At 56.6% G+C, this 23,046-nt stretch overlaps 4 protein-coding genes across 8 annotated transcripts; 1 reads left to right on the top strand and 3 right to left on the bottom strand.

Annotated features, from left to right (window-relative positions):
- Positions 1-85: 85 nt before the first annotated feature.
- Positions 86-1,882, top strand: CTXN1 (cortexin 1). Its single transcript, XM_066266609.1, has 2 exons — positions 86-583; positions 905-1,882. Exon 2 carries the CDS (start codon positions 925-927, stop codon positions 1,171-1,173), a length of 249 nt encoding a protein of 82 aa, XP_066122706.1. The 5' UTR covers positions 86-583; positions 905-924; the 3' UTR covers positions 1,174-1,882.
- A 1,293-nt stretch (positions 1,883-3,175) lies between these two features.
- Positions 3,176-6,447, bottom strand: SNAPC2 (small nuclear RNA activating complex polypeptide 2). Its single transcript, XM_066253243.1, has 5 exons — positions 6,091-6,447; positions 5,427-5,546; positions 5,196-5,264; positions 3,929-4,199; positions 3,176-3,841 (listed from the first exon to the last, which is right to left on the bottom strand). Exons 1-5 carry the CDS (start codon positions 6,427-6,429, stop codon positions 3,510-3,512), a joined length of 1,131 nt encoding a protein of 376 aa, XP_066109340.1. The 5' UTR covers positions 6,430-6,447; the 3' UTR covers positions 3,176-3,509.
- Positions 6,448-7,325: 878 nt separating this feature from the next.
- TGFBR3L (transforming growth factor beta receptor 3 like) lies at positions 7,326-11,468 on the bottom strand. Of its 3 annotated transcripts, XM_066266575.1 has the most exons (6): positions 11,086-11,468; positions 10,101-10,237; positions 9,720-10,013; positions 8,755-8,881; positions 8,509-8,667; positions 7,326-8,372 (listed from the first exon to the last, which is right to left on the bottom strand). In XM_066266575.1, the coding sequence occupies exons 1-6, from the start codon at positions 11,381-11,383 to the stop codon at positions 8,227-8,229; spliced, it is 1,161 nt and encodes a 386-aa protein (XP_066122672.1). In that variant the 5' UTR covers positions 11,384-11,468; the 3' UTR covers positions 7,326-8,226. The 3 variants fall into 3 exon arrangements, with proteins under 3 accessions (XP_066122672.1, XP_066122662.1, XP_066122667.1); XM_066266565.1 differs by having other exon boundaries at positions 9,720-10,237; XM_066266570.1 differs by having other exon boundaries at positions 7,326-8,369; positions 9,720-10,237.
- Positions 11,469-11,572: 104 nt separating this feature from the next.
- Positions 11,573-21,033, bottom strand: MAP2K7 (mitogen-activated protein kinase kinase 7). 3 transcript variants are annotated; one of them, XM_066266555.1, is made up of 13 exons: positions 20,825-21,033; positions 19,170-19,217; positions 16,039-16,180; positions 15,802-15,868; positions 15,579-15,692; positions 15,372-15,491; positions 15,115-15,222; positions 14,856-15,035; positions 14,675-14,755; positions 14,451-14,593; positions 13,873-13,918; positions 13,609-13,739; positions 11,573-13,526 (listed from the first exon to the last, which is right to left on the bottom strand). In XM_066266555.1, exons 1-13 carry the CDS (start codon positions 20,946-20,948, stop codon positions 13,472-13,474), a joined length of 1,359 nt encoding a protein of 452 aa, XP_066122652.1. In that variant the 5' UTR covers positions 20,949-21,033; the 3' UTR covers positions 11,573-13,471. The 3 variants fall into 3 exon arrangements, with proteins under 3 accessions (XP_066122652.1, XP_066122655.1, XP_066122659.1); XM_066266558.1 differs by having other exon boundaries at positions 11,573-13,739; XM_066266562.1 differs by lacking the exon at positions 19,170-19,217 and having other exon boundaries at positions 11,573-13,739.
- Positions 21,034-23,046: the final 2,013 nt, after the last annotated feature.

The raw sequence follows: 23,046 nt of genomic DNA, 5'->3' as shown, positions 1-23,046 counted from the left end.
GAAGGAACTGTGGGCCCAAAGAGGCAACTTGTCTGATTAAGACCCTGCACCCCTCTGGAAGGGAGGAGGTTAGGGACGTTTTCGTGACTTGGTCTGGGTCTCTGGGGTTGGAGTCCTTAGGGCTGGGGGAGCTTGTGCACTCGTGAGTGGTGCTGGAGGGGTGGGGCACTGAGGTTTCCCAAACAAGGAGTCTGGGCGAAGGGTCTGTCGTGGAGAATATGAGTGCATGGGCTAAGATCTGGATGGAGGCATTAGGGGTTGGGATCCTGGGTACCTGAGGCCCGGCTGTGCCTGAGCGTGGTGATCCCGAGGCTGGGGCGGGGTGACTGCTGCGCTGCTCCCTGCGCATCCTCCACCACCACCCCTGAACAGCCACGCCCCCGTCGCTATGGAAACAGCCGCGGCTAGCTCGCGCCGCGCCCGCCTCGGTTTCTGCTGCTCCAGGGGCGGGTAGGGTGGGCCGAGTCCGGGCCACGCTGCTGCCGTCACCCCCCTCCGAGGGAGTCCGAGAGCAGAGCCAACGCGGGTTCCGGAGGAGAGATCTGCTGACGGGCACTCAGTCCCCGTTGTGGTCAAGGCCAGGGTGAGGGGAACGGCGGGGGTGATGGGGGGAGGGGTCTCTGGGATGCCAAGAACAAAGACAGAGGGTGGGGGACGGGGCTGAACCCTGCCGCGCCCACGAGCCGTGTGGTCGCACCTGTTGTGTGCTGACCGGCCGGGTCAGGGCTCCGTCTCCCTGCTCTCACCTGCGCAGAGTAGAGTCCCAACTTGGTGGTGGCGGCGTGTTGACGGGCAGGGTATGGGCGTTGTCCGGAGATCGGAGATGAGGGACAGCAAGGATGGGAAGGAGGGAGACGTGGGAAGGCACAGCTTCATCTCCGCGCCCCGGGGCGCGTGTCCGCAGAGCGCGCTGCGATGTGAGCCATGAGCACGACCTGGGCACCGACCCCCGAGCCGATGCTGCCATCGACGGGGCCCCCGGCAGCTGCAGGCCTGGACGCCGAGCAGCACACGGTCTTTGCCTTCGTGCTCTGCCTGCTCGTGGTGTTGGTGCTGCTGATGGTGCGCTGCGTGCGCATCCTACTCGACCCCTACAGCCGCATGCCCGCCTCGTCCTGGACTGACCACAAGGAGGCGCTCGAGCGTGGCCAATTCGACTACGCGCTGGTCTGAGCCTCAGCACTCTCGGTTGGCCCTCCGTCGGGTCGCTGTCCCGGAGCCGAACCGACAGAGGTGCTGTCGTCCTGGACCGCGCTTAGGATCCCGTCCCAGAGCCTAGCCCAAGAGGGAGGGCGTGAGAAATCCAGCCTCTCCCTCCCAGACCCCTCCCATCCGTTCAGGCCTTTCCCATCATCCCTCCTGGGCAAGCCCGAGCCCCACTTCGTGCCTTTATTTCGCCCTGTCCTTGCCCCAAAACCCGCCAACGCCCTAGGGTGTAGGTGGCTCTGCTATTGTCCTGTCGCCAGCATGAGTATTTTGTGCAGGGATTCCTTTGTCTCCTCCCTCCCGTGTCGTCAGGCCACCATCACTACTCCATCTCCTGAGTATTGAACCTCTCCTGAGGTCCCCTCCTGGACCCACTGGGTGGATACTATATACCAATATGCCCAACTCAGCCTCCCGGAGACCGAGTCGGAGGAGCAACAATGGCTGCTTGTGTCCGGGATGTGTGGCGCTTTCTGTGGGGGAAAAGCGCAGGCAGGCTTATTCGTGCCCCCAGCCCAGGCCTCACTCCAGATTAGCGCTCCCCTCCCTCAATTACCACCTCCGCAGCCCGGTCACTGGCAATCCTACCACGTCCCCCTGATCCCACCTGCTACGCACCCTCACCCCCATACCCTCCCCGTGCCTTCTCACTCCTTCCTGCCTTTCAGTTGACAGTTATAATAAATAAAAGCTATTATTAAGCACTTACTTGAGCCAAGCATTGAGATGAGTCAGCACCTTCTTGCCTAGTGCTGTGGAGACACCCAGACCCATACTTTGGTATGAGATGTATTACCACCTCAATCCCCACAGCTCAAGGCGTAGCAGACACCTTCCTCTTTCCCTTGACCTGGGGAAACTGGGGGCTGTGGGTTGGACTTAGCTGAATGGGGTGTTGTGATGGGGCACCCGCAGCCAGCCCTGGAGGTGGACTCCAAGAACTGTCACAGCCTCCTGCTGCTATGACCACATCTTCAACCCCAACGTCCTCTGACTCTGGTCCCTCCTTCCCACCATCATTGGGTGCACTTGGGAACCCATGGGCCTGGTGAGTGGGGCCATGGCTGCACTCCACGCCTGCCTGGGAGATACTTTGTGTGCCCTGGGGGAGCCGTGTGCAATGTCCATGGGAAAGGTCTAGTAAATTCCTACACAGACACAGGCCAACAAGAGATGACAGCCTGTGGGGGGCCCAAGGTTTAGGGGAGAAGTGAGGGTTTCTATAAAAGGAAGGCTGAGTGAATGCACAGATTTTTAGAATGGAAAATTTACTAGTTCTCAGAGGGCTAGTTAGGCCTGGAGGAATGACATTTTGGGGGAGGACACCTGGGTCCTATCACCCTCCCCAACGTGCCCTTGAACCCACACCCTTGGAGGCTGGTGGAGGGGGGTGGTCCCTTTGCGTGGAGACCCAATAGCATCTCCAGGAATTTGGGGGTTTTGACAGCAGCTGGGACTCTAGCTCCCTCCTCTACCCAATTCTGCTCCTCTTTCTTCTCTAGCTTCCCCAAGGCTACATCGGTAGCCCTCTCTAAACTGAAACAGGGACAGCCCACCCTTAAACCTTGGGCCCCCCACAGCCTTGAGCTTTGGTTCCTTGCTGGCCGGTTGGGAAACCAGAATGATATCAAGACTTGACTAAGGAAACTTGCAGACAAAAGTGGTTCCACACCGTATCACCTCTCCATCTGTATGGTGTAAAATCACCCGCTCAGAAAACCCTTCCCTGACACCTGCCAGGCTCAGGCTTGCCTTGACCCTCCATGCAATAACCTCCTCATAGCCAACTTAAGTCACTCCAAGCCGCTTTGGAGCAGACCTGGCAGTGGTAGCCTTTGGTGACCACACCTTCCTCCCTGGCACGCCCCCTTCCATTCCCAGGACTCTTAAGCTCTGCCTCTCCGACCTCTGAGATCTCTCTTTCTGCAGTTTGAGCCAACAATGCCACCTTTAAGTCACAGAAAAAATGTGAAGCAGACTTACAACTTTATTCAGTTATAGGACACAGGCCATAGAATACAGGAAGGGAGGAGGAGCAATTGTGAGGGAAATATCTGATGGTGGCCATAGCCCAGCCATTTACATTTGGCTGACCCACCTCAGTTCTGTGGCTGAACTGCTGTACAACTGGGCTTCACTTCTGAGACCCCTACTGTACAGTGTCTCAAAGGCCACTTGGTACTGCACACAGAGTCAAGGACTTTTACCACGACCAGATCCTCATGAATACCCAGTGCCAACCCACACAGAATTGAGGACAGGGGCTCATGGATGTCTGGTGTGTCCTCTGCCTGCTGGGCCCCTCACTTTGTAGGGGTGGCCACCTGGCCCAGAAGCTCCAGGGGCACCAGGAATGGGTTCAAGGGGCAGATCCCAGCTGCTTGACAGGTAGATCTCGGTTTGCTGGGCCTGGCATTCTCAGGAGCCTGGAGGGTGGCCTGGTTGGCTTCCTCTTGCTCCCTAGAGCCAGTACCACAATGTTCAGCCCCTGGACACAGGCTCTCACTGCTGGGGTCAGACTGGGGGGCCATCAGGTGTTGGTATGTATCCATCATATGCTCAACCAGGGCCACACAGGGAAGGTGAGGCAGTTCCTCAGGAAGTGCCATGAGCAGGTCAAGGACCACAGCTGACTCTGGGGATGGATGGAGAGGAAGGGTAAGAGGAGGGCAGGGCTTGCCACCTGGGACCCCACCCCTAACCCCACCCCCATTCTTCTCACCAGCTGGGGAAAGCTCAGGGCCAAGGCAGCTGTGGGAGATAGATGACAGATACTTGTAGATCTTTTCAAAGTCCACTTCAAGGTCTCCCTCAGCAGAGGGGCCAGCCAGGAATTCAGAAAGTGCCTCAGCGGTGGGGCCAGGAGCCTTAGGGCTCTCATTCTCCTGCCCACTAGGGGTGTTGAATGACAGTAGTTTTCCACAGGCCTGAGTGGGCTTGGAGGGCTTGGAGTACAGGAGGCTGATGGGCTCCACCGCCCCAATGGTGAGCACCTGGCAGGCAGAGAAATCAGGAAGAGAAAAACAGAAGTCCTTGACCTTGGCCGGTTGGCTCAGCAGTAGAGCATCAGCCTGGCGTTTGGAAGTCCCGAGTTTGATTCCCGGCCAGGGCACACAGGAGAAGTGCCCATCTGCTTCTCCACCCCTCCCCTTCTCCTTTCTCTTTATCTCTCTCTTCCCCTCCTGCAGCCAAGGCTTCATGGGAGCAAAGTTAGCCCAGGCACTTAGGATGGCTCCATAGCCTCCACCTCAGGCGCTAGAATGGCTCCAGTTGCAGTGGAGCAATGCCCCAGACAGGAAGAGCATCACCCCTTACTGGGCATGCCAAGTGGATCCCGGTTGGGTGCATGCGGGAGTCTGCCGCCTCCCTGCTTCTCACTTTGGAAAAATACCAAAAAAAAAAAAATAGTAGTCCTGCCTTCTGTCACTCTCCTGCCCTTCAAACTGTGCTGAGGTCCCCACCTCCACCTGCTCACCCAAGGACGGTGCCACATACAGGAGACGGCCTCAGAAAGGGAATACTGAGGCTCACTGTCCAGTGACTGGCTAGAATTGCAGAGATGGCAATAGAAAGAGCCCAGGTGCAGATACACCTTATTTAATTTTTTTTTTTTTTTTTTTTTACAGGGACAGAGAGAGTCAGAGAGAGGGATAGATAGGGACAGACAGACAGGAATGGAGAAAGATGAGAAAAGCATCAATCATCAGTTTTTCGCTGCGACACCTTAGTTGTTCATTGCTTTCTCGTATGTGCCTTGACCATGAGCCTTCAGCAGACCGAGTAACCCCTTGCTCGAGCCAGCGACCTTGGGCTCAAGTCAGATGAGCCTGCGCTCAAGCCGGCGACCTCAGGGTCTCCAACCTGGGTCTTCCGCATCCCAGTCCAACACTCTATCCACTGCGCCACCGCCTGGTCAGGCCTTATTTCGATTTATGTATGACCCTGTTCCCAGGGACATGCCTAGCTTGCCTAAGGGATAGCTGCTGTACCTGTGAGAAAGCCACAGTCAGAGCTCCTTCCAGGGGGCCTGTTATTGTCTCAGCAAGATCCATCCATACCTGGGTGGGGCAACCAGAAAGTGCAAGGTCAGCCTAGAGATCAACCCTAAAGAGTCTAAGAGCTACCCTCCATGAGGATCCCTTGCCCAGGTTATTCTTTCAACTCCCACCACCCTTTCTTCCAGGGGCTGGCTCTGGGTGGTTCTGTCCTGCCTCACTCACCTCGATAGGAGCTGGAGTCTGTGCTTCCAGGTGCCTTTGACCCTTTGGACCACCTGGATGCACCCTCTGAATGGCTTCCCGGGCAACACGGCCCTTGAGCTGCTGGAGGAAATCTCGAATCTGAGGAAGAGAAAGGAGAAGACTGAATAGGCCTTTCACAAACCCAGGGCTGAAGGAGAGAAGCCAAAGACCACTGACTGCTCCAAGAGCCAGCCACTGCTCTTTGCCTCCTGCTAGCCCGCAGTTAACTGTCACATCGACGCTGCCCAGGGTGTGGGACTACGGGCCAGGTGTGACCTAATAATAAAAATTAAAGTTCAGGTCCGTCTGGCTCCTGCCCGCAGCCAGGACCCTCCCCCATTCTAAGCACTACCCTTTTCACCTCCCCACTTCGTCCATTCCGCCCCACTTCCTGATTCTTATTTCAATCTCATTCCCACCTAGTCCCGCTGAGCCAACCGCCGGGTCCGCCCCGTCGGGGCTGCCACTCGGTCCCATTCGTCCCGCCTCCGCCCCGCCCCTCGGCCTCACTTCTGCCCCAGCACGCCCACCCATCCTTCCAGTCAAGCTCGCCCCGCCGCCCGCCTCGCGCCCCACCACGCCCGCGCCCCGGGACACATTTCAGGTCCTTCCCCAGCTTCGCTCCTTTGCCGGGACCCCTGACCTCGGCCTCGCTCCGGCCCGGCAGCGCGCTGGCCAACTCGGCAGCGTCCGGCTCCAGCTGGCCCCGCCACGTCTGCAGTAGTCGGAGCAGCTGCCGCTTCTCCCGGGCGCTCCAGACTGCGGTGCCAGTTACTTCGCCCAGAAAGCGCGCCGGGGACGCTCGCTGCCGTTGTGGGGGCTTCATGCCGAGGAAGGCGGAGTTGACGCTCGAGCCTCGTTGGGGGGCGGGGTTACGGGAGCCGCTGGGGCCACAAAGCACCGCGCGGAAGGGAAAGCGGGCGGGGGCGTGACTCTGCGTTGCTAGATAGAACTGCGTGTGGGAAATCATGGAGGCCGGCATCCGATCTGGTGCGAAGGAACGTGACACCCTCCCCCCCGCCACTGTCCGCATTTTATCTCATTTGTATCCTGGAGCTCAGATCTTAGATCTCGTGCCTTTTCTCCATTTCTGGACTAAGTCTTGTGAAACTCCTACAGTGTGCTTCGCTTCTTGAAGAGGGATGGGTCCTAGGCAGCTGCCCAGTCCTAAGCGAAGAGGCTGGGCTCTGGGGTCGTCCAGTCTGTAAAACGGAGCAAGCTCTTGTCAATGCTCAGGGGAGGGAGGAGCTCGGAAATGGGGGATTTGAACTCTGGACTAGACGGAGAGAAGAGTGGAGCAGAGGCCAGAGTTCGAGGCCCTAGCGAGGGCGGGGTCCGGGAGGTGGTACCGGATAGCGGAAAAGGCCTGGATTTGGGAAGATGGCAAGAGTCTACTGGTCCGGTGCTGGGGTGGAAGAAAGCGGGTTAAAAAAAAAAAAAAAAAAAAAACTGTGGCACAGTGGATAGAGTATCAGACTGGGATGCGGTTCAAGACCCCGAGGTCGCCAGCTTGAGCCCAGGCTCATCTGGTTTGAGCAAAGCTCACCAGCTTGAGCCCAAGGTCGCTGGCTCGAGCAAGGGGTTACTCAGTCTGTGGTAGCCCCACGGTCAAGGAACATATGAGAAAGCAATCAATGAACAACTAAGGTGTCGCAATGAAAAACTGATGGTTAATGCTTCTCATCTCTCTCCGTTCCTGTCAGTCTGTCCCTATCTATCCCTCTCTCTGTCTCTGTAAAAAAAAAAAAAAAAAAAAATCTGGTGGGATTGGGTGCCCCTTTCCATTTAGGACAAAACGCCCTTCGGTCTCCCCTAATCCCTATCCATACTTAAGCATATAGGTAGTGTATGACCCCTAACCTGAAGCCTCACCTCTCCAGTCTGGATCTCTTCCAGCCGAGAATCCTCCCAGTTCCGAAGTCCTGCTTCCACTTCCTGTCACCCACCCCTGGCCCTGCGCACAAGTATACTTCAGAACTCAGCAGGTCAGACCACAGGTTTATTTTGAGTCCAAGTGGGAGGAGGAGTGAGGAGGGCACGGTGTAGAGGCCATGTTTCCATGGGGTCCAAGGTCGACGGTAGCCGGTCCAGACTGGCAACTCTGATGCACTTCTGGTAGGTGCGTCTTTGGACCCTGCTGGGGGTGCGCCATCCCTAGAAGGGGCGACCTACTCTACACTAGGGAAAGGACAATACGCAGGCTACGTCTTTCTCAGCTGATCACTGGCTTCCTCAATCACTGCGCGGGCTTGAGGATGCTAGATCTGAATCCTGAATTCTTGCCTAGTGCTGTTCGACACAGAGCCCACAGTCCACGAGTGACCCACATAGCTCTCAGCTCCAAGTTTTGTAACCTTGATGAGTAACTTTAGAGCTGCCTCTTTTTCTCATATCTAAAATAGGAGTTATAACAGTATCTAACCTGAAGTTTTTTAGGAGGATTTAGTTAACATTTAGAACGGTGCCTGGCCTGACCTGTGGTGGCGCAGTGGGATAAAGCGTCGACCTGGAACACTGAGGTCGCCGGTTCGAAACCTTGGGCTTGCCTGATCAAGGCACATATGGGAGTTGATGCTTCCTGCTCCTCCCCCTTCTCTCTCTTTCTGTCTCTCTCTCACTCCTCTCCTCTCTCTCTAAAAAAATCAATAAATAAAATATTTTTTAAAAAAGAACGCTGCCTGGCACAGAGAAAGCGCCATCAAGAGTCATCATCACTTTCCTCCTCCAGCTCTCCTAGAGACCCACTTTACACCTACATACGCAGGCACACTTACTTGCCTCACTGGGGTCTTCTGGGCTGGGAGTCGCTAGGCGAGGCTCTCGTGGGTGGGCCGGGAGGTGGGGGTGCTGGAGGGGAGAGGCAGGCTGAGGAGCAGTAGGGGCTGCAGAGCGCTGACCGGGTGCAGGGGCGCCCCCTGTGGGCTGCTGCGGGTGAAACGAAGGCAGGTCTAAGGATGCTGAGGCCCCACCAGTTGGGACTGTGGCAACCCGGGTGCCAAAGCGTGGGAATAGGCTGGGGGTGTGGGGCTGAGTAAAGGTTGGGACGTGCTGAAGTTGGTACCTGAGTGTGCGCATGCGAGGCCGAGCCCCACGGCCAGCGCAGCGCCTAGCAGGAAGATGGCAACCACCAGAGCCACCATTGGTGCGGGCTCCAGGGCCGCCTTGGCTGGCGCAGGGGGCACCGGGCGTAAGGCTCTGCCGGGGACGCCCTTGGGTGGCCCTGTGGGGAGGCAACGCTGAGGCAGAGGTCCTTCCCACCCCAGTTCTCAGCCCCAGGGATCCCCACAGAGGAGGGCTGCGCGCTCACTGGGGGGCGGCCGTGGCACCGTGACCACGATGGGCTGCATCAGCGTGTGCAGGTGGGGGTCGTTGGCACCCAAACTCTCGCTGCTGCCACTGCTGGAACCCAGGCACGCCTCATCCTGAGGCAGACACTAGGGGGGGGGGGAGCGGGGACGTGAGGGTCCAGGAATATAGACTGGGATCCAGGCTTCTCAAGAGATCTAAGTGTCCAGCACTCTTTGCAACCAAAAGTTCCATCATTCCTGGAAATCCCAGCCCTCGGGGATCCTGAGCCCAGCGCATAAGATATACAAACAACCAGGCTGGCCTGTACTGGCGTGGTGGATTCAGCATGGACCTGGAACGCTGAAGTCACCAGTTTGAAACACTGGGCTTGCCCTGTCAAGGAGTGTAGGACAAACGATCAATGAAGGATTAAAAAGCGAAGCAACTATGAGTTGATACTTCTCGTTCCTCCCCCTCTTCTCTCTGTAAAATCAATATTTATAATCTTAAAACACAGACACAGCCAGACACCCAGTTCCTCAAGACTCCAAATTTCAGTCCCTCAAGTTCACATGACCTGGCTCTATGAGCAACCAAACTTCTGTGAAGCCCAGCATTATATACTCAGAGACTTGGCTCTTTATTAGCTTTCTTTATCCAACTACCCTGCCCTAGAGAGACTTCAGACCTCTGCCCAAGGGAATCCCAGTGACCTGTCCATCAGGGAATTCAGTGCCTACAGCCTGTCCCCTGAGGAACCCTTGGGCAGAGCCCCTCGTGTCCCTCAAGCACCCAGCTCCCAGCCTGAGAGAGACCTAGTGCCTACCTCCAGCTCCGAGAGACCTGTTCCCCAGGCTCCAAAGCACGCCGATCCCAAGATCCGCAAACCCCGAGGGGCTCCTTCAGATACCAGAGGTGCTCCCACGTAGCCCCCCCTCCCCACTGGCCCCAGAAGCCCATACTCCCTGCCCTGTGCCCACGCACCGGCAACAGGGGCAGCAACGTCAGAGGCGCAAGAGTCCGGTGGGCTCCCCGGAGGCGGCGGCAGCGGCTCAGCTGGCAGTGCAAGAACTGCACAGAGGCATTGAAGACTGGGCGCAAACGGAAGCTGAAGCGGGCAGCCCCAGGGCGTGGCGGCGAAAAGGCGACCGAGGAATCGGCGGGGCAGCCCTTACGCAGCAGCGTCAGGGTAGGCCCTGGGGCCGGACGCGAGGACGGTGTCACCCAACAGTGGTGCAGGGTCAGACCCCAGCGAGGGGAGGGACGGGCCAGGGCCGCCTGGACAGGGGTGGTGGGTAAAGGGTGGAGTGTCGTGGTCAGGATCCAGTACCCACACCTGCCTGCCCCCGGCCCCTGCGCGCGCACCTGCACAAACACACGGCTGTCCGCCGGGACCTCAAGTGGCCCTGCTCGGTGCTGGAAAGTATCTTCTGCATCGGACAACTCTAGACTGAAAACGGGTCGGCGCAGCCACGACCCAGGCACTGCTGGGAATGGAGGCGCTGGCAGAGGGGAAAAGGTGGCATAAAGGAAGGACACGCTTCCCGTTAGGCCCTCGAGCAAAAGACCCAATCTCCTAGCCTCTTTTGGAAAAATGGATGCGATGGATTCACTTTCATGCTTGGCTCCTTGCCTCGCCTCGTTCACCGCCGTTGGGACAGCAGTTATGTCTTCCCTGGAGACCTCTAGGACATCACAGCCTAGCAGCTGAAGCCAGGCGCAAAGCTGTGCTCTCTTGGGAAGGAGCTTCCTTTCCTGGACCTTGATTTCCTCCCCCACAGTGAACGAATGAGTTCCAGGCTAAGGAGCGGGTGAGGGGCCCAGGGGCTCAGCAGGTCTAGCTTGGGGCTGCAGCTGTCGCCACCTGTTCTTTTCTACGGAGAGAGACTGGTACCATCAACAGGGGGAGAGAGGCTGCTTTCCTACAGCCCAAGCCCAGCCAGATCACCAGGCTCTGAGGCATTTCTGTCTGTACAAGTACCTCACTCTGGGGTTGAGGGAAATTGCAATAAAGGATGGAGGTACCAGGGAGCCCAAACCAGGGGTCTTTTCATCTGAGGGCATGCACATGCAGTGCATACATGGACACACAGATGTGTACTTTTAAGAGATAGCTAAGTCCTTGTCTTTCATTCAGGATGCCCCCCCACACTCTCTCAAAATATTTGCACAGATCACTCCCCTCCCACAGTCCTTGGCATTATCATGACTGCTGGGGATTTTGAAGTTGGGGATCCCAGAGAACCTGAAAATGGGAGACAGTAGTAGATCCCAGTGCCCACCCACCAGTTCCCTGAGAAATGGTGGCACAGGAATGCAAGCACGAAGGCATGTCTCCCAGCCTACATACCAGGTGGCCCACTGGGCATGGCGGAGATCCCTGCAAGCAGGGCCAACAGCAAGAGCACGGTAACCAGCATGGCGGACTGGCTGTGGTAATATGCAGGGGGCAGGGACAGAAACACCAGCCCAGTCCAGCAGGTAGGCAGGTGACCCTGTCCTTGGCTGAGCAGCCACGCTGGGTGGTAAAGAGTGGGGGCAGCAGGCTGAGAGGCTGACACAGAAGCCCTTACCCAAGGCCTGCCAGGGATTAAAAGCTCCTCTCCAGAAGGACCTGTGGCTACCGGGAGTTGGGTGTCCCTCCACATTGCCTGTTAGATATTGGGCAAATCACTACAAACACAACCAACCAGTCCCAAACCTGCCTCAGTTTTCCTTTTGATGCAGACTTCATCCACCAGAACAGCAGCACCTCCAACCCCAACATCAGGGCTTACAGAGCCTTCCCAAATCTCATGCCACATCCTGCCAAGTCTCAGGTTATACCACAGACTCAGTGGAAGAAAAGGGAGGGGTTTTATTCTCAAGCTTCTAAGGATTTACAAACAAGGGTGTCTCATTTTAAAAAGGAAAGGGGCAATACTGGCAGCCTGAGAAGGGGTCATGGGCTGGGCCAGGTCACCCCAGGCTCCTGCCTGCCAGTTCAATCCTCTGCCTGGTCCAGAAGAATGGCTGGTGACGGAAGACAGAGGGAGGAGACGGGAGAGACAGGGGAGAGGAGAGGCTCCTCAGGGCTCCCACTTAACACTGAAGGGGAGGGGCAGGCAGATATACATGGAACAAAATTAAGTTAAATAAAAATAAGCCTGGGCAGCCAGCCTCTGGCTTTTGCTGGCCCTGGAACCAGCCACTCAACCTTCCGGTTACAGGCAAGAGCCCCTGTGGCTGGGACCCCCAAGGATGGAGCTAGGCCTGTTGGCTCCCCACCCTGCCCCCTCCCCTTACAAAGGGGATTTAGGCAAGAGAGGTGGCGGTATACCCCCTCTCCTGACTAGGCAGAGAGAAGACAAGGAGTACTTTTTAAACATGCGGCCTTTTGTTTGACTATGTTAAGAGTAACTAGTCAATAGGATAGAGAAGTTACAGTGATACCTATGCTGAATCTATATTGCTCCAGCTACATCCAGGGAGGTTCTTCACCTTTGGTGTTGGTTGTTTTGTGTGTTTGTGTGTTTTCTTTTTGTCCACTGATTTGCATGCATCACCAACAAAAAAGGAAACACACCCCCCTCCTGCTCTGACTGCTGCAGAGGGCTGGGGGGGGAGGAAGGCCCCATGGCACAGCCTCAAGGTGGGCTGGGGACTGATTGCGTTCACACACCCAGCCCTTGGCCTGCCCCTCCTGTCCCTGTTATACATCCTCAAACCCCCACATCCATTCCCTGCACCCTCACTCCCTGCCTCCCTGGGCCTTGGCCTGGAGGCCCCCACTCCTGTCATTCACTCCCTCCTCCCTGCCATACCAGCATTTGCTGCCTCCGACCATACCCCAGACCCCCCTTCCCTGAAGGCCACCCTCTGTGGCCACAGCCCCATGAGCTCCCTCTGTACGGCCTGAGGTCCTCAACTCGCCTCAAGCAGAGGCCAGTCAGTCTCCAGCCCCAAGGGAGGAGCCCCCGCCCTCAGCACCCACCTTTGGGACTAGTCTCTCCAGGACAGGCTGACAAGGCATGTAGCCTAGGCCCTTCCACCTAGCCCTCCAGTGCCCATGGGAGGTCAAGGGCTACACCACAAGCAGCTAAACATGACTTTGGTAATAGTTTCTGAAGGTACCAACAAACCCCATGAAAACAATCTCTTCTTCCCCCATCCGCCAAATACCCCAACAAGTACAATAAAATACAATAAACTCCAAAAAGGACCCCCTGAGATCAAAGAGAGAGAGAGAGAGCCTGCAGCCTGGGTCAGCTGTAGTCACAATGTCCAGCCTGCCTTCCTGGGATGAGGATGCCAGCCAAGGGACTCAGTGCTTGCCACAGACCTAAGAGGACCAAGAGGTCGACCAAGAGGTCCTGTTGTAGGTGGCAGGGCGTGGGCTAGGAGAGAGTCAGAGGCAGGAAGGGAGATGGAAAACCAGAGAGGCATTGAGGTGACAGAAGGAGAGGAGACAGGGAACATGTGTACCACAGAAGGCTGAAGGAACAGCATGGGGTGAGTGCGGGAGGTGCAGGACGGTGACTCTCTCCTGGCCCCAGGTGGCCACCCCAGCCCCGAGGTTACGACTGAATAAATAGCAGGTCTGCTCCACGCCTGCCGTCTTCCGTTCACAGTGTCTGTTGGGGGACTTATACAGCGGCTGACCCCATGACTGGAAGGGCCAGGGCCTGGTGGGCCCATCTCTCCATGGCTGCTGGGTAGGGAGTCAGGGTTGGGTTGGCATCCCCTATTTTCTGTCCTCAGCCCTTGGCGGCTGTCCAGTTCCCAAGTGTCCCCTGGAGGGCAGCTGGGTAGCTGGGTAGGGAAGAGGGGGCCTGTGGTCATGTCCCTGGCCCCCCCCACCCCCCAGTAGGGCTGGCTGCTGCCACGCAGCTACCTGAAGAAGGGCAGGTGGTATTGGCTTAGGACTCCACTAGTCCTCGGTGATTCGGTCTTTGCCATGACATCCTTGAACCAAGATGCCACATCTACCTCCAGAGTCTCGTAGCGCTTGATGAAGCTGTGTTCCTGCAGGATCCGAGGGAAGAACTTAGGACAAGGGCAGCTTCTCTGCTGGTCTCACCTAGGCCCTGAGTGTCCAGATGAGTGGGTGGTGGGGAGTGAGGCTGGGATAAGGTGGGGAGGGGCCCCAGGTACTCACAAGTAGCTTATTATACTTTGGTCTCTTCCTGTGATCTTTAGTAAGGCTGGAGAAAGGGGAAAAAAGGGAAATGAGAGCCTAGAAAGGGGGTCAGCTGTTTGACCTACTGAGCCAGGGGACTGCAAAAACTGTGGGAAGGAGCTATTGCATCCTCCTGGCCCTGAGCCAGCGTAGGGAACGCAGGGGCTTGCACCCACCTGGGCTGGGGGCCTGAATCATGTCGTGAGGTACCAGTAGGAAGAGTTCCCCCGCGGGAGAATCCAATATGCCTGCATAATTCTGCTTGTTGGTGTAGGATGCTCAGAACCCTCTGCCCTCCACTTGTTTACAACTTCCTGAGATAAAGCTCCAGAGCACCCAGCTCAATGCCCTGGGGCCAGCTGTCCCCTCAGGCCAGGTCCAAACCCAAGTCATGGCTCCCAGGGCTCCAGCTCTTGCCTGCAGCCCCTGCCCCGAGTCCAGTCTGGTCCCATCCCCATAAGGGGGGGGGGGCTTTCCCTCTCTCCTGCTTCAAACCTCCCGGGCTACCTTGACCTGCCCATCTTCCCTAGCAAAGGGCCTTGGTAGGGGCTCCTCACCAGTCTTTGACAAAGGACTGAAAGTCCCCCGAGAAGCCCATGTGGCTGGGCAGGAGTGGGGGCTCTTCCTGTAGGACCTTGGTGAGAACCTCGAAGTCTGTCTTACAGTTCTTATAGGGAAACTGTCCTGTCGCCAGCTCCACCTAGGGAGAGATGGGAGGCTGAAGTGGCTGAGGACAGGCTCCTGCCTCTCCTGCTGTCCTCCCAGAAGGGCCCCAACTCACCAGGGAGATGCCTAGGCTCCACACGTCAGCTCGGATGTCATAGTCTGGCTTGGTAGGATCTGGGGGGTCAATGCGCTCAGGCTGTAGGGGAAGAGGAGGGGCAAAGTAGACATGGTAAGGGAAAAATGGACCCCTGTGGCTGGGGTGGGTACACTGCCCATGTTGCCCAGTCCCCACTTACTGCCATGTAGGCAGCACAGCCAGCGCTCCGTGTTTTGGCTTTGGAGTCGACAAGACGGCCACTAATGCCAAAGTCACAGAGCTTGATCTGGCCCCGCTCGTCCAACAGGATGTTGGAGGGCTTGACGTCCCGGTGGATCACGCCATGCTTCTCCTTCAGGTAGTAGAGCGCCTTCACGATCTGGAAGGAAAGGGGAGGCACTGTAACCGGGGGTGGGGGAAGGGGCCCCTGCCCACCCAGCCCCTGCCTGGCCACTCACCGCTACTGTCATCTTGCCCAGGATCCACTCAGGGATGGGACCCTGCATCCGTTTCTTCAGTTTCTCGGCACAAGTGCCCATGAGCTCCATAGCAATGAAGACATCTGTCTGCAGAGGCAGCAGGAATGCCTTGGGAGTGGCCATACCCTCCTGCCCACCCCAATCAGGAGAGGAGGACTGGGGTTTGGGGGCACGCTCAGAGAGCGGCAAGGGAGACTCAAGGAAGTGAGCAGGTGGGGCTGGGCAGTCAGGCTCACATTGGTGATGAAGGTGCCAAAGCACTGCACGATGTACGGGCAGTCGTGGCTCTTGAGTACCACATCCAGGTCCATGAGGATCCGTTTATTCTCTTCCTTATTCCCCGAGCGTCGCATTTGCTGCACGGGATAACAGGGGTAGTGAAGGAGAGCCTTAGCACCAGAGCTGAGAGGCATGGGGTGCATCTGGGCAGGGTCGTGGCTCACCTTGACAGCAATGATGTGGCCTGTCTTCCGAAAGCGCATCTTCCATACCTGGCCACAGGTGCCACTTCCCATCTCCCCCAAATTTTCTAGGTCGTTGATTTCTGCCTGGTAGCGCTGGTGAGGAGAGTCAGGGCTAGGGGGTCTACCCAACCTCTGTCCCACCACACAGACCTAGCCCCACTATGTCCTGCCCACCCCCTGGGGGCTGGGGGAAGGGTAGTACCTGGCCCCCAATTGTCAAGTAGCCTGTCTGCTTCATGATCTCCTGCAGCTTCTGGTCAATCTCGATACTACAGGAACAGGGAGTGGGTGGAGGGGGGTCTTGACCAACCTGAGGCCACCCTAACTCCCAATACCCAGGGGTTCCCAAAGATTTCACCATCTCCTCCCTAGGGCCACCCCAGCAACCCTCCCCACACTGACCTCCCACAGGCCAGCTGGCCCTGCTCCAAAGGCTCACCTCTCCATGCTTCGAGGTGTAAACAAGGTGGAAGCGAGCCCCAGCATGTGGCGGGGCCGGGCCGGGGGTGTGGGCTGCTGTGGGGAGCTTTCAGAGGTCGGTGAGCGGCTGCCGCCATCATTGGCCAGTGGGAGCTGCAGGGCTAGGGGGGTGAGAGCAAGGGGCATAAAGGGGATTAACACCCAGATAAACCCAGGTGCTGGCACTCTGGGGAGCTAGGGACCTTGATCTTCCCCTCCCGGGCACCCTCAGACAGGCTAGCACAGCCTCCTGCCCTGCTGGGGAAGAGAAGCTAGGGTTCTCACCCTTGAAACCACTTAGGGTACCTCTCCCATCCCCCTGCCTGGAAGGGGATAAAATGGGCTGGCTGGGAATGCTAGTCCCCAGAAACACAGGGCTCGTCTCCAAGTCTATGCTGACAGAGAAGTAAGGCCTGGAGCCTGATGGCGTCCCTCAGCCAGGTAGCTTCCTTGGTGTGTCCCTTTCCCCCCACCTATGCCCAGGAAGCAGGCCCAGGGCCACATGCTTGGGACCATGTGAAGAATTGCCTGGACTCTGGTCCTATGGCTGCAATGAACCCAGCTGCCTACACAAGTGAGGCAGACCACCCTGGGGAGACTGGGTGAGGGACCCAGGCTTCCCCTGCCCCAAGTTCTGTTTCAGAGTCAGGGAGGGCCACCCTCTGGCCAGTAGGTTCATCTGTGAGCCTCCCAGCTAGGCCTGCAGGGACAGAGGTGAGGGTAGGACCCCAGGATGGGCCTATGTCCTGGTGATGAGGGGTTCCAGCTGGTGCAGCCCTTCAGGACTGGCAGCAACTGGAAGGGGTGCTGGGCCAGGCAGAAGTTTGGTTCTTTCCAGCAGCCTGCATGCAGATGGCTTGAGCATGCTGCAGGCAAGCAGGCAGGCAGGCAGGCAGGCAGCAGGCAAGTAGGAGAAAGCACAGGACAGGTAAAGTTAGGGAACAGGAGGGCAGGATACAGACAGACAAGAGCCAACACTGAGGCCCAGCTGCCCAAGATTGGCTGTGCTGCAGAGACAGGCCAGAGAGAGGCCCAAACAGGTTAGCTGGTTCACTGAGGGGCTGGGAGCCTCCCTTGGCTGGGCTGGAATCAGGGTGGAGGAGTAGCGGCCGTTGTAACTGCTAGAGGAGGCAGACAATCCTTCATTGAACCCTTACAGCCGAAAGGTCCTGGCATTTCAGAAAAGGGTCCTTGGGTGGGGAGGGCACTGGCTACAAGCACCCTCCCTGGTTCACCTTCCCATGGAGAGCAGGCCTGGGGACTGCTCCCAGCTCATGCCCCTCCTCTCTCCCCGCACCTCCTACCACAGCCCACCTTTTCCTCCCAGAGTTCTGTGAGCACCTGGTATTGTGGGCCCAGTGACCAATGGGTATGCTTTAGTTGCTGGCACTTTCCTTGTCCTATTGGCTCAGGACCCTGATCCTAGCCAGTGTGAGGGGGGGAAGGTATATGACCATGGCCTGCAGTTCTAGAAGGGAGTAAAGAAAGAGCTCTGGGGACCCCAGGGACACAGTTAAGCCCAGCATCCTCGACTCCCATGTTTCATCCCCCTCACCCCAACCTGGCTTTGTAACATTCCTACACCTCTGCTCTGCCATGGCTTGAAGCAATGTTTAAGCCCTCCCTCTCTGGCTCAACAACTTCTCCTTGTGCTTCCCCTGCATCTGTACTCTCTTGAGACAGTGCCAGCTTCTCATCCCCAGAAAGGTATCTGGACCCCTTTTCTGCCCTGTGCTGTCAGCTTTCTGGCGTGAGGACCACATCCCTACCTTCTCCACACTTTTTATTGTCTCCCATGGATCCTCTCCCTGACACAAGCCATTAAGCCTTTGAGAGCTGCCCCAGGACCTTGGAAAGGGCTGCGAAAGACAGAGGTTTCTGCCAGCCCCACAAAATAAAGCGCAGTAGGATTTCAGTGGCTGGAGGGGGGGGGTGATATACTAAGTCCCAGAGTGGTCACTGAGCACTGAGGGGATGAGATAGAGAATATGGCAGGTCAGGAGAACAGAAAGAGAGTATGAAGATGAATGAGAGAGAGAGGCAGATAGAGAAACAAAGAAAGAGAGATGTGAGTGAATGAATGAGGGAGAACAAAAGAGGATATGGGGAATGCGGCCATCAGGAGACACAGATGTACCAGACTGTCAGCGCACACACAGAGGAAACAAACCCCTACACACATGCAGACAAGTAGATAATACAACACAGAGCCCCCAACACCATGATACACACACACGAGGCCATACACATACAATTGCACAACCTAGTCCCACTTACCCACAAGGACCAACAGGACCAGACCCCTAGCCTGGTCTCTCTTACACACACCCTTGCACAGGACAGTTCTGCACACATCCATTCCCAGACTCACTGCACTCAGGCCTTGGAAGGGCCATTCCTCTACCTCCATTCACTAGCTCCCTCAACCTCCCATGAGACTTTGCTCAAATCCTACCTTCTCCAGAAGCTTGACCTGACCGCCCTGCTGCAGAACCCTCAACCCTGTTCTACTCTGCTTTTTCTCCAAGGCTCATAGCCTTCTCAGCTCTCCCTGACCAGGATTCACTCACTGTTCATATCCCCACCCCACCACTACTGGGGCATAAGCTGCACAAAGAGAAGGACTTGGTCTGTGTGGTTCACAGCTATGTCCCTGGAGCCTAGAACAGGCACAGCACATGGGCCAATACATGTTCTTGAACTGCTGAAGTGGATCCACAGGCACAGCTGACCCACTGGTCCCACTTTCTCTCCTTGTCACTTATACACACACATGCACATAAACATGTGACCTCCTCACAAGTGACAAACTTCCGGTCAGTGAGGGAGCCCAGTTCCTCTTCCAGGGAGTTCAAACCTGCATCCGAAAGGAAGGGGCGGGGAGGGGAGAAAACACAAGAGGAAGAGGCAAGGTGGGCCTGATATGGATCTCATGAAGGGCAGAAAGAGTGAGAGTCTGAGATGTGTATGTGTGTGTGCGCACACAGACATACATGTAAACACACACACACACACACAGCATGGGGGACAGGGAGATGGGATTCTGCAGCTGGGGCAGCGGTTAGGTCAATGGTGCAGATGTCCAAGCAGCGATGATAAAAAGGTTGGTACCTGCTCGTTGGGACGGGGCAGGAGCAGGGCTTAGAGTGATCACAATAACTGGATGGGGAGAAGAAAGAAAAAAAAACAACACCACAGTAAATCACACAGAAATAACTGATTTGTCAAAAAGAAAAGAAATCAAATCATAACGAAGAGGAAGGGGAGGCGCGAGGCACCAAACTGCAGAGATGGGTAGAAACCAACAGATGGGAGGAATGGAAGGATGGGATGGAGCTGACACAGACACAGATGCCTAGTGTGGGGATCCTCAAGGACCTGCCCATCTTGGGCCTCTCCATGCCTCACTCTACACCTAGGATAACCATCCCCATAATGCACCTGGGGCCCTAAACCCAGCCCTGTCTTGTTCACACTGGGGGCGAGGGGAAGGTGGCACTGCAGAGCCCAGCAGGGACCCTCCAGTCCCAGCTGGGCTTCCCGTCCTAGGGAGTGTCCAATGCCAGCATCACTGCCTTGAGGCTTTCCCTGGGCCTCCAAGAGACTGTCCTCAGGGAAGGAGGGCTGTGGAGTAGACCCTACACATGGACTGGGTGGGTGTCAGGCTGTGACGGTCAGGCTGGATGAGTAGAAGGTAGTTAGAATACCCAGATATAGGGTGTCTTCCCCCACAACCTCCCACCTCATCAGGATGACCCCAAAGGAGCTACAAGCTACAAGGGTCTTATCAGAGAGAATATTAAAGAAGGCAACAAAGACACAGAAAGCATTATAGAGTGCTGTATGTCAGGTCCCTGGTGGGGGGAATCACAGGCCCTCCAACTGAGAGGATTTGAGGAGGGGGTTCTGGGGGACATAACAGGGGACTAAATGTGGTCACACTGACCCCAGGACAGGTGGGAGTAGGAGTGTTGGGGAGGACTTTTTTTTTTTAATTTGTCCTTTATTTATTTTTTTTCAAAATGATCTTAGAGAGGAAGAGAGAGAAAGGGTGGGAGGTTGAAACATCAATCTATTTCTGACTGTGCCCTGACCAGGGACAGAACCCACAACTTTGGTGTATCAGCAGGACCCTTTATCCCACCAGGGCAGGGGGACAACTCGTGACTCCAGATGACAAGATGCCCAGAAGGTAGGCACTGAGATGGTGGAATCAAAGGAGAGATGTGTAAGTGCTGGGATGCTAGATATCACTGTACTGGCCTCAGGTGTCCCCAGGCCAGGTGTGAGTGTGAGTGGACCATCTCTTGAACCTGGATGACAAGGATCCAGGAGCGGAGAGGGGATAGGGGCCTCTTGACAGTCAGTGTGATGGCGGGAGTGGAACCATCTGGCCAAAACGGATGTGTGCGTGTTTGCAGGGAACCTGGATGTAGTCACGGTCGCGTGGAGAAGGGGATGCACGGCTCACAGTAGGTGACAGAGGGTCCGCAAATCACGGCGATAGGGTGGGTCATCAGATGGGGGGGGTCCTCATCTGGAGCGGCGTAACTAGCCTCTCAGGCCGGGGAGGGCCGCCGTGAGCCCGCTAGTCCCACGGCCCCAGGGTCACCGTGACCCTATCCACGCGGGCCAACAGCTGAGGGGTGGCGGTAAGAAGCAGCAAGAGCGCCCCGGAAGTGGGGGCGGAGCCTAGGGGCGGGGCGGGGCCGCCCGCACAGCACGCCCCGCCCCGCCCGCCCCCTCCCCCACGCCGTCGTGCTTACTGGGCCTGGGCCGCTGGGGGCTGATGTCCAGGTTGAGGTCGATCCTCCGACGGGCCTCGCGGTTCTCCTGCTTCAGCTTTGCTTCCAGGCGGGACAGCTTCTGCTCCAGGGAGGACGCCGCCATCTTCCCCGCCGCCGCCGCCTCCGCCGCGTACCGCCCGGCCACCCGTCAGCCCGGCAGACAAACACCGCACTGCGCCTGCGCCGGAATGACCCTGTCGAGCCGCCGTCTCGCCCCGCTGGCGCATGCCCGCGGTGTACACCCGCCCGTTTCTCGTGCGAACCTCCGCGCGTGCGTGTCTCTTCCCAGCTAGAGGGATGACGCCACCTAGAGCTCGCGGCTGGCACTGTGCAAACCTCCCGCCGAAATGCTCTTGCGCGAATTCCTGAGCGCCTTGGTGAGCCGCGCGGTGTGGAAACCACGTTTCCCTATCTGCAGATAGTGGTGGGCGGGGAAAGCGGCACCCAAGCCTACAGAAGGGGAAACAAGGTTTCGCTGGAGGCGTGTGCTGCGCTTCTGCTGGTTTTTTCCTTAGTCGCTGGCCGAGTTCGCTACAGTTGTGTTTTCAGTCTATACGGCATTCCTGGCTGGACCTTTTCTGGAGCAGACGCCTTCTAAGAACGCTTGCTCGCTTTGGGCGTGCTTCATTAGGATCCCCGTTATGCTTAATTGCTGCCTCTACATCATAATTAAGCACCCGTGGGGAGTCCCATTTCAACAAGCTCAGAGTTGGCCAAGGGCAGGGGTAGAGGTGGGGTAGACCACTGTCTGGAGAAACCCAGCGGCGGGACCGCTGACCTCGGCGATGGGGCCAAAGCCAAGGTTAGAGTTCTAAGTCAGACTGGCTTGAACGTTTTAAGACTTTTTCCTCTTCTGTCCCCCCAGCACCTGGACAATGCAGAAGACTGGCCCTGGGGTTATGTTTCACTGCCTGAAGTCTAAATATTCTTGTAACTGGTCTGAAGGGGCCCTGGCAGGTAGTGTCAGCAGTTGTATTGACGTCCTGGGTTCGATTCCCAGTCAGGGCACAGAGGAGAAGCAACCATCTGCTTCTCTCCCACTCCCTCTCTCCCTTCTCTGTTCCTCTCTGGCAGCCAGTGGATGGATTGGTTCCAGGGTGCTGCGGATAGCTCAGTTGGTCCGAATTTCGGCCCCAGATGGGGGTTGCCAGGTGGATCTCTGTCTGGGTGCATGCAGGAGTCTGTCTACCTCCCCTCCTCTCACGTAGAAAAAAAGCGGGGGGGGGGGGGGGGCTGACCAGGTGCTGCAGTGGGTAAAGTGTCCCACTGGGACGTGGAGGACCCAGGCTCAAAACCCTGAAGTCGCTGGCTTGTGCACCAGCTCACCAGCTTGAGTGCAAGGTTGCTGGCTTGAGCGTGGGATATGTAGACATGAGCTCAAAGGTCCCTGGCTTGAAGCCCAAGGTTGCTGGCTTAAGCAAAGGGTCACTCACTCTGCTGTAGCCCCCTAGTCAAGGCACATGTGAGAAAATCAATGAACAACTAAGATACCGCAACAAAGAATTGATGCTTCTCATCTCTCTCCCTTCCTGTCTGTCTGTCCCTATCTGTCCCTCTCTGATTCTCTATCTCTAAAAAAAAAAAAAAAAAAAAAAAAAAAAAAGGTCTGAAGGATGCTGGGAAAATGTCCCCATCTGAAATCCTGGGTCCCTGGAGAGCAGCTTGCCTCTGTTCTTAGGTGCCAGCAGGAGAACTGCATTTTACAGACATCTTGGAGGTGGCCAAGCCCAGGAGGTCAGAGTCAGGCAGGCTGTGTCAAGTGCTCTGCAGGCTCCTGGTCCAGCCAAGGCAACCCATCTGTGACAACTCTTACCAGGCACAAAAGTATGGAATTGGAAAGATAATGGGAAAGATATAAGAAAAGGGGTTCTCCAGAAAAAAAAATGTCTAGACAGGACATGTCAACTAATTTCTCCTGATGACCAAGGTCTCCAAGACAGACTCATCTTTGTGACAGGTGTGGCCACTTGCCTATAATTGGCCTGGTACACAACGCTGGGTGGACACAGGAGTTCAGAATGGTAGTCCTGATAGTATTGTTTATTTTAAAAAAAATAATACCCTCCACACCAACTGTTGTTAATTTGTAGTCTGCAGTCCTTAGGACATACATGAATAACCCTCGGGGAGCTGGGGGAATTTGTTGACTGCCTGGAATTGTTTGCAGAATTCTGCATGAAGGTGTATACAAGCCATTTTCC

The sequence above is a fragment of the Saccopteryx bilineata genome, chromosome 1 (assembly GCF_036850765.1).
Source record: "Saccopteryx bilineata isolate mSacBil1 chromosome 1, mSacBil1_pri_phased_curated, whole genome shotgun sequence".
NCBI classification, from domain to species: domain Eukaryota; kingdom Metazoa; phylum Chordata; class Mammalia; order Chiroptera; family Emballonuridae; genus Saccopteryx; species Saccopteryx bilineata.
Note: the sequence above shows the minus strand (reverse complement) of the source record. Positions and strands in the feature narration are given on the sequence as shown.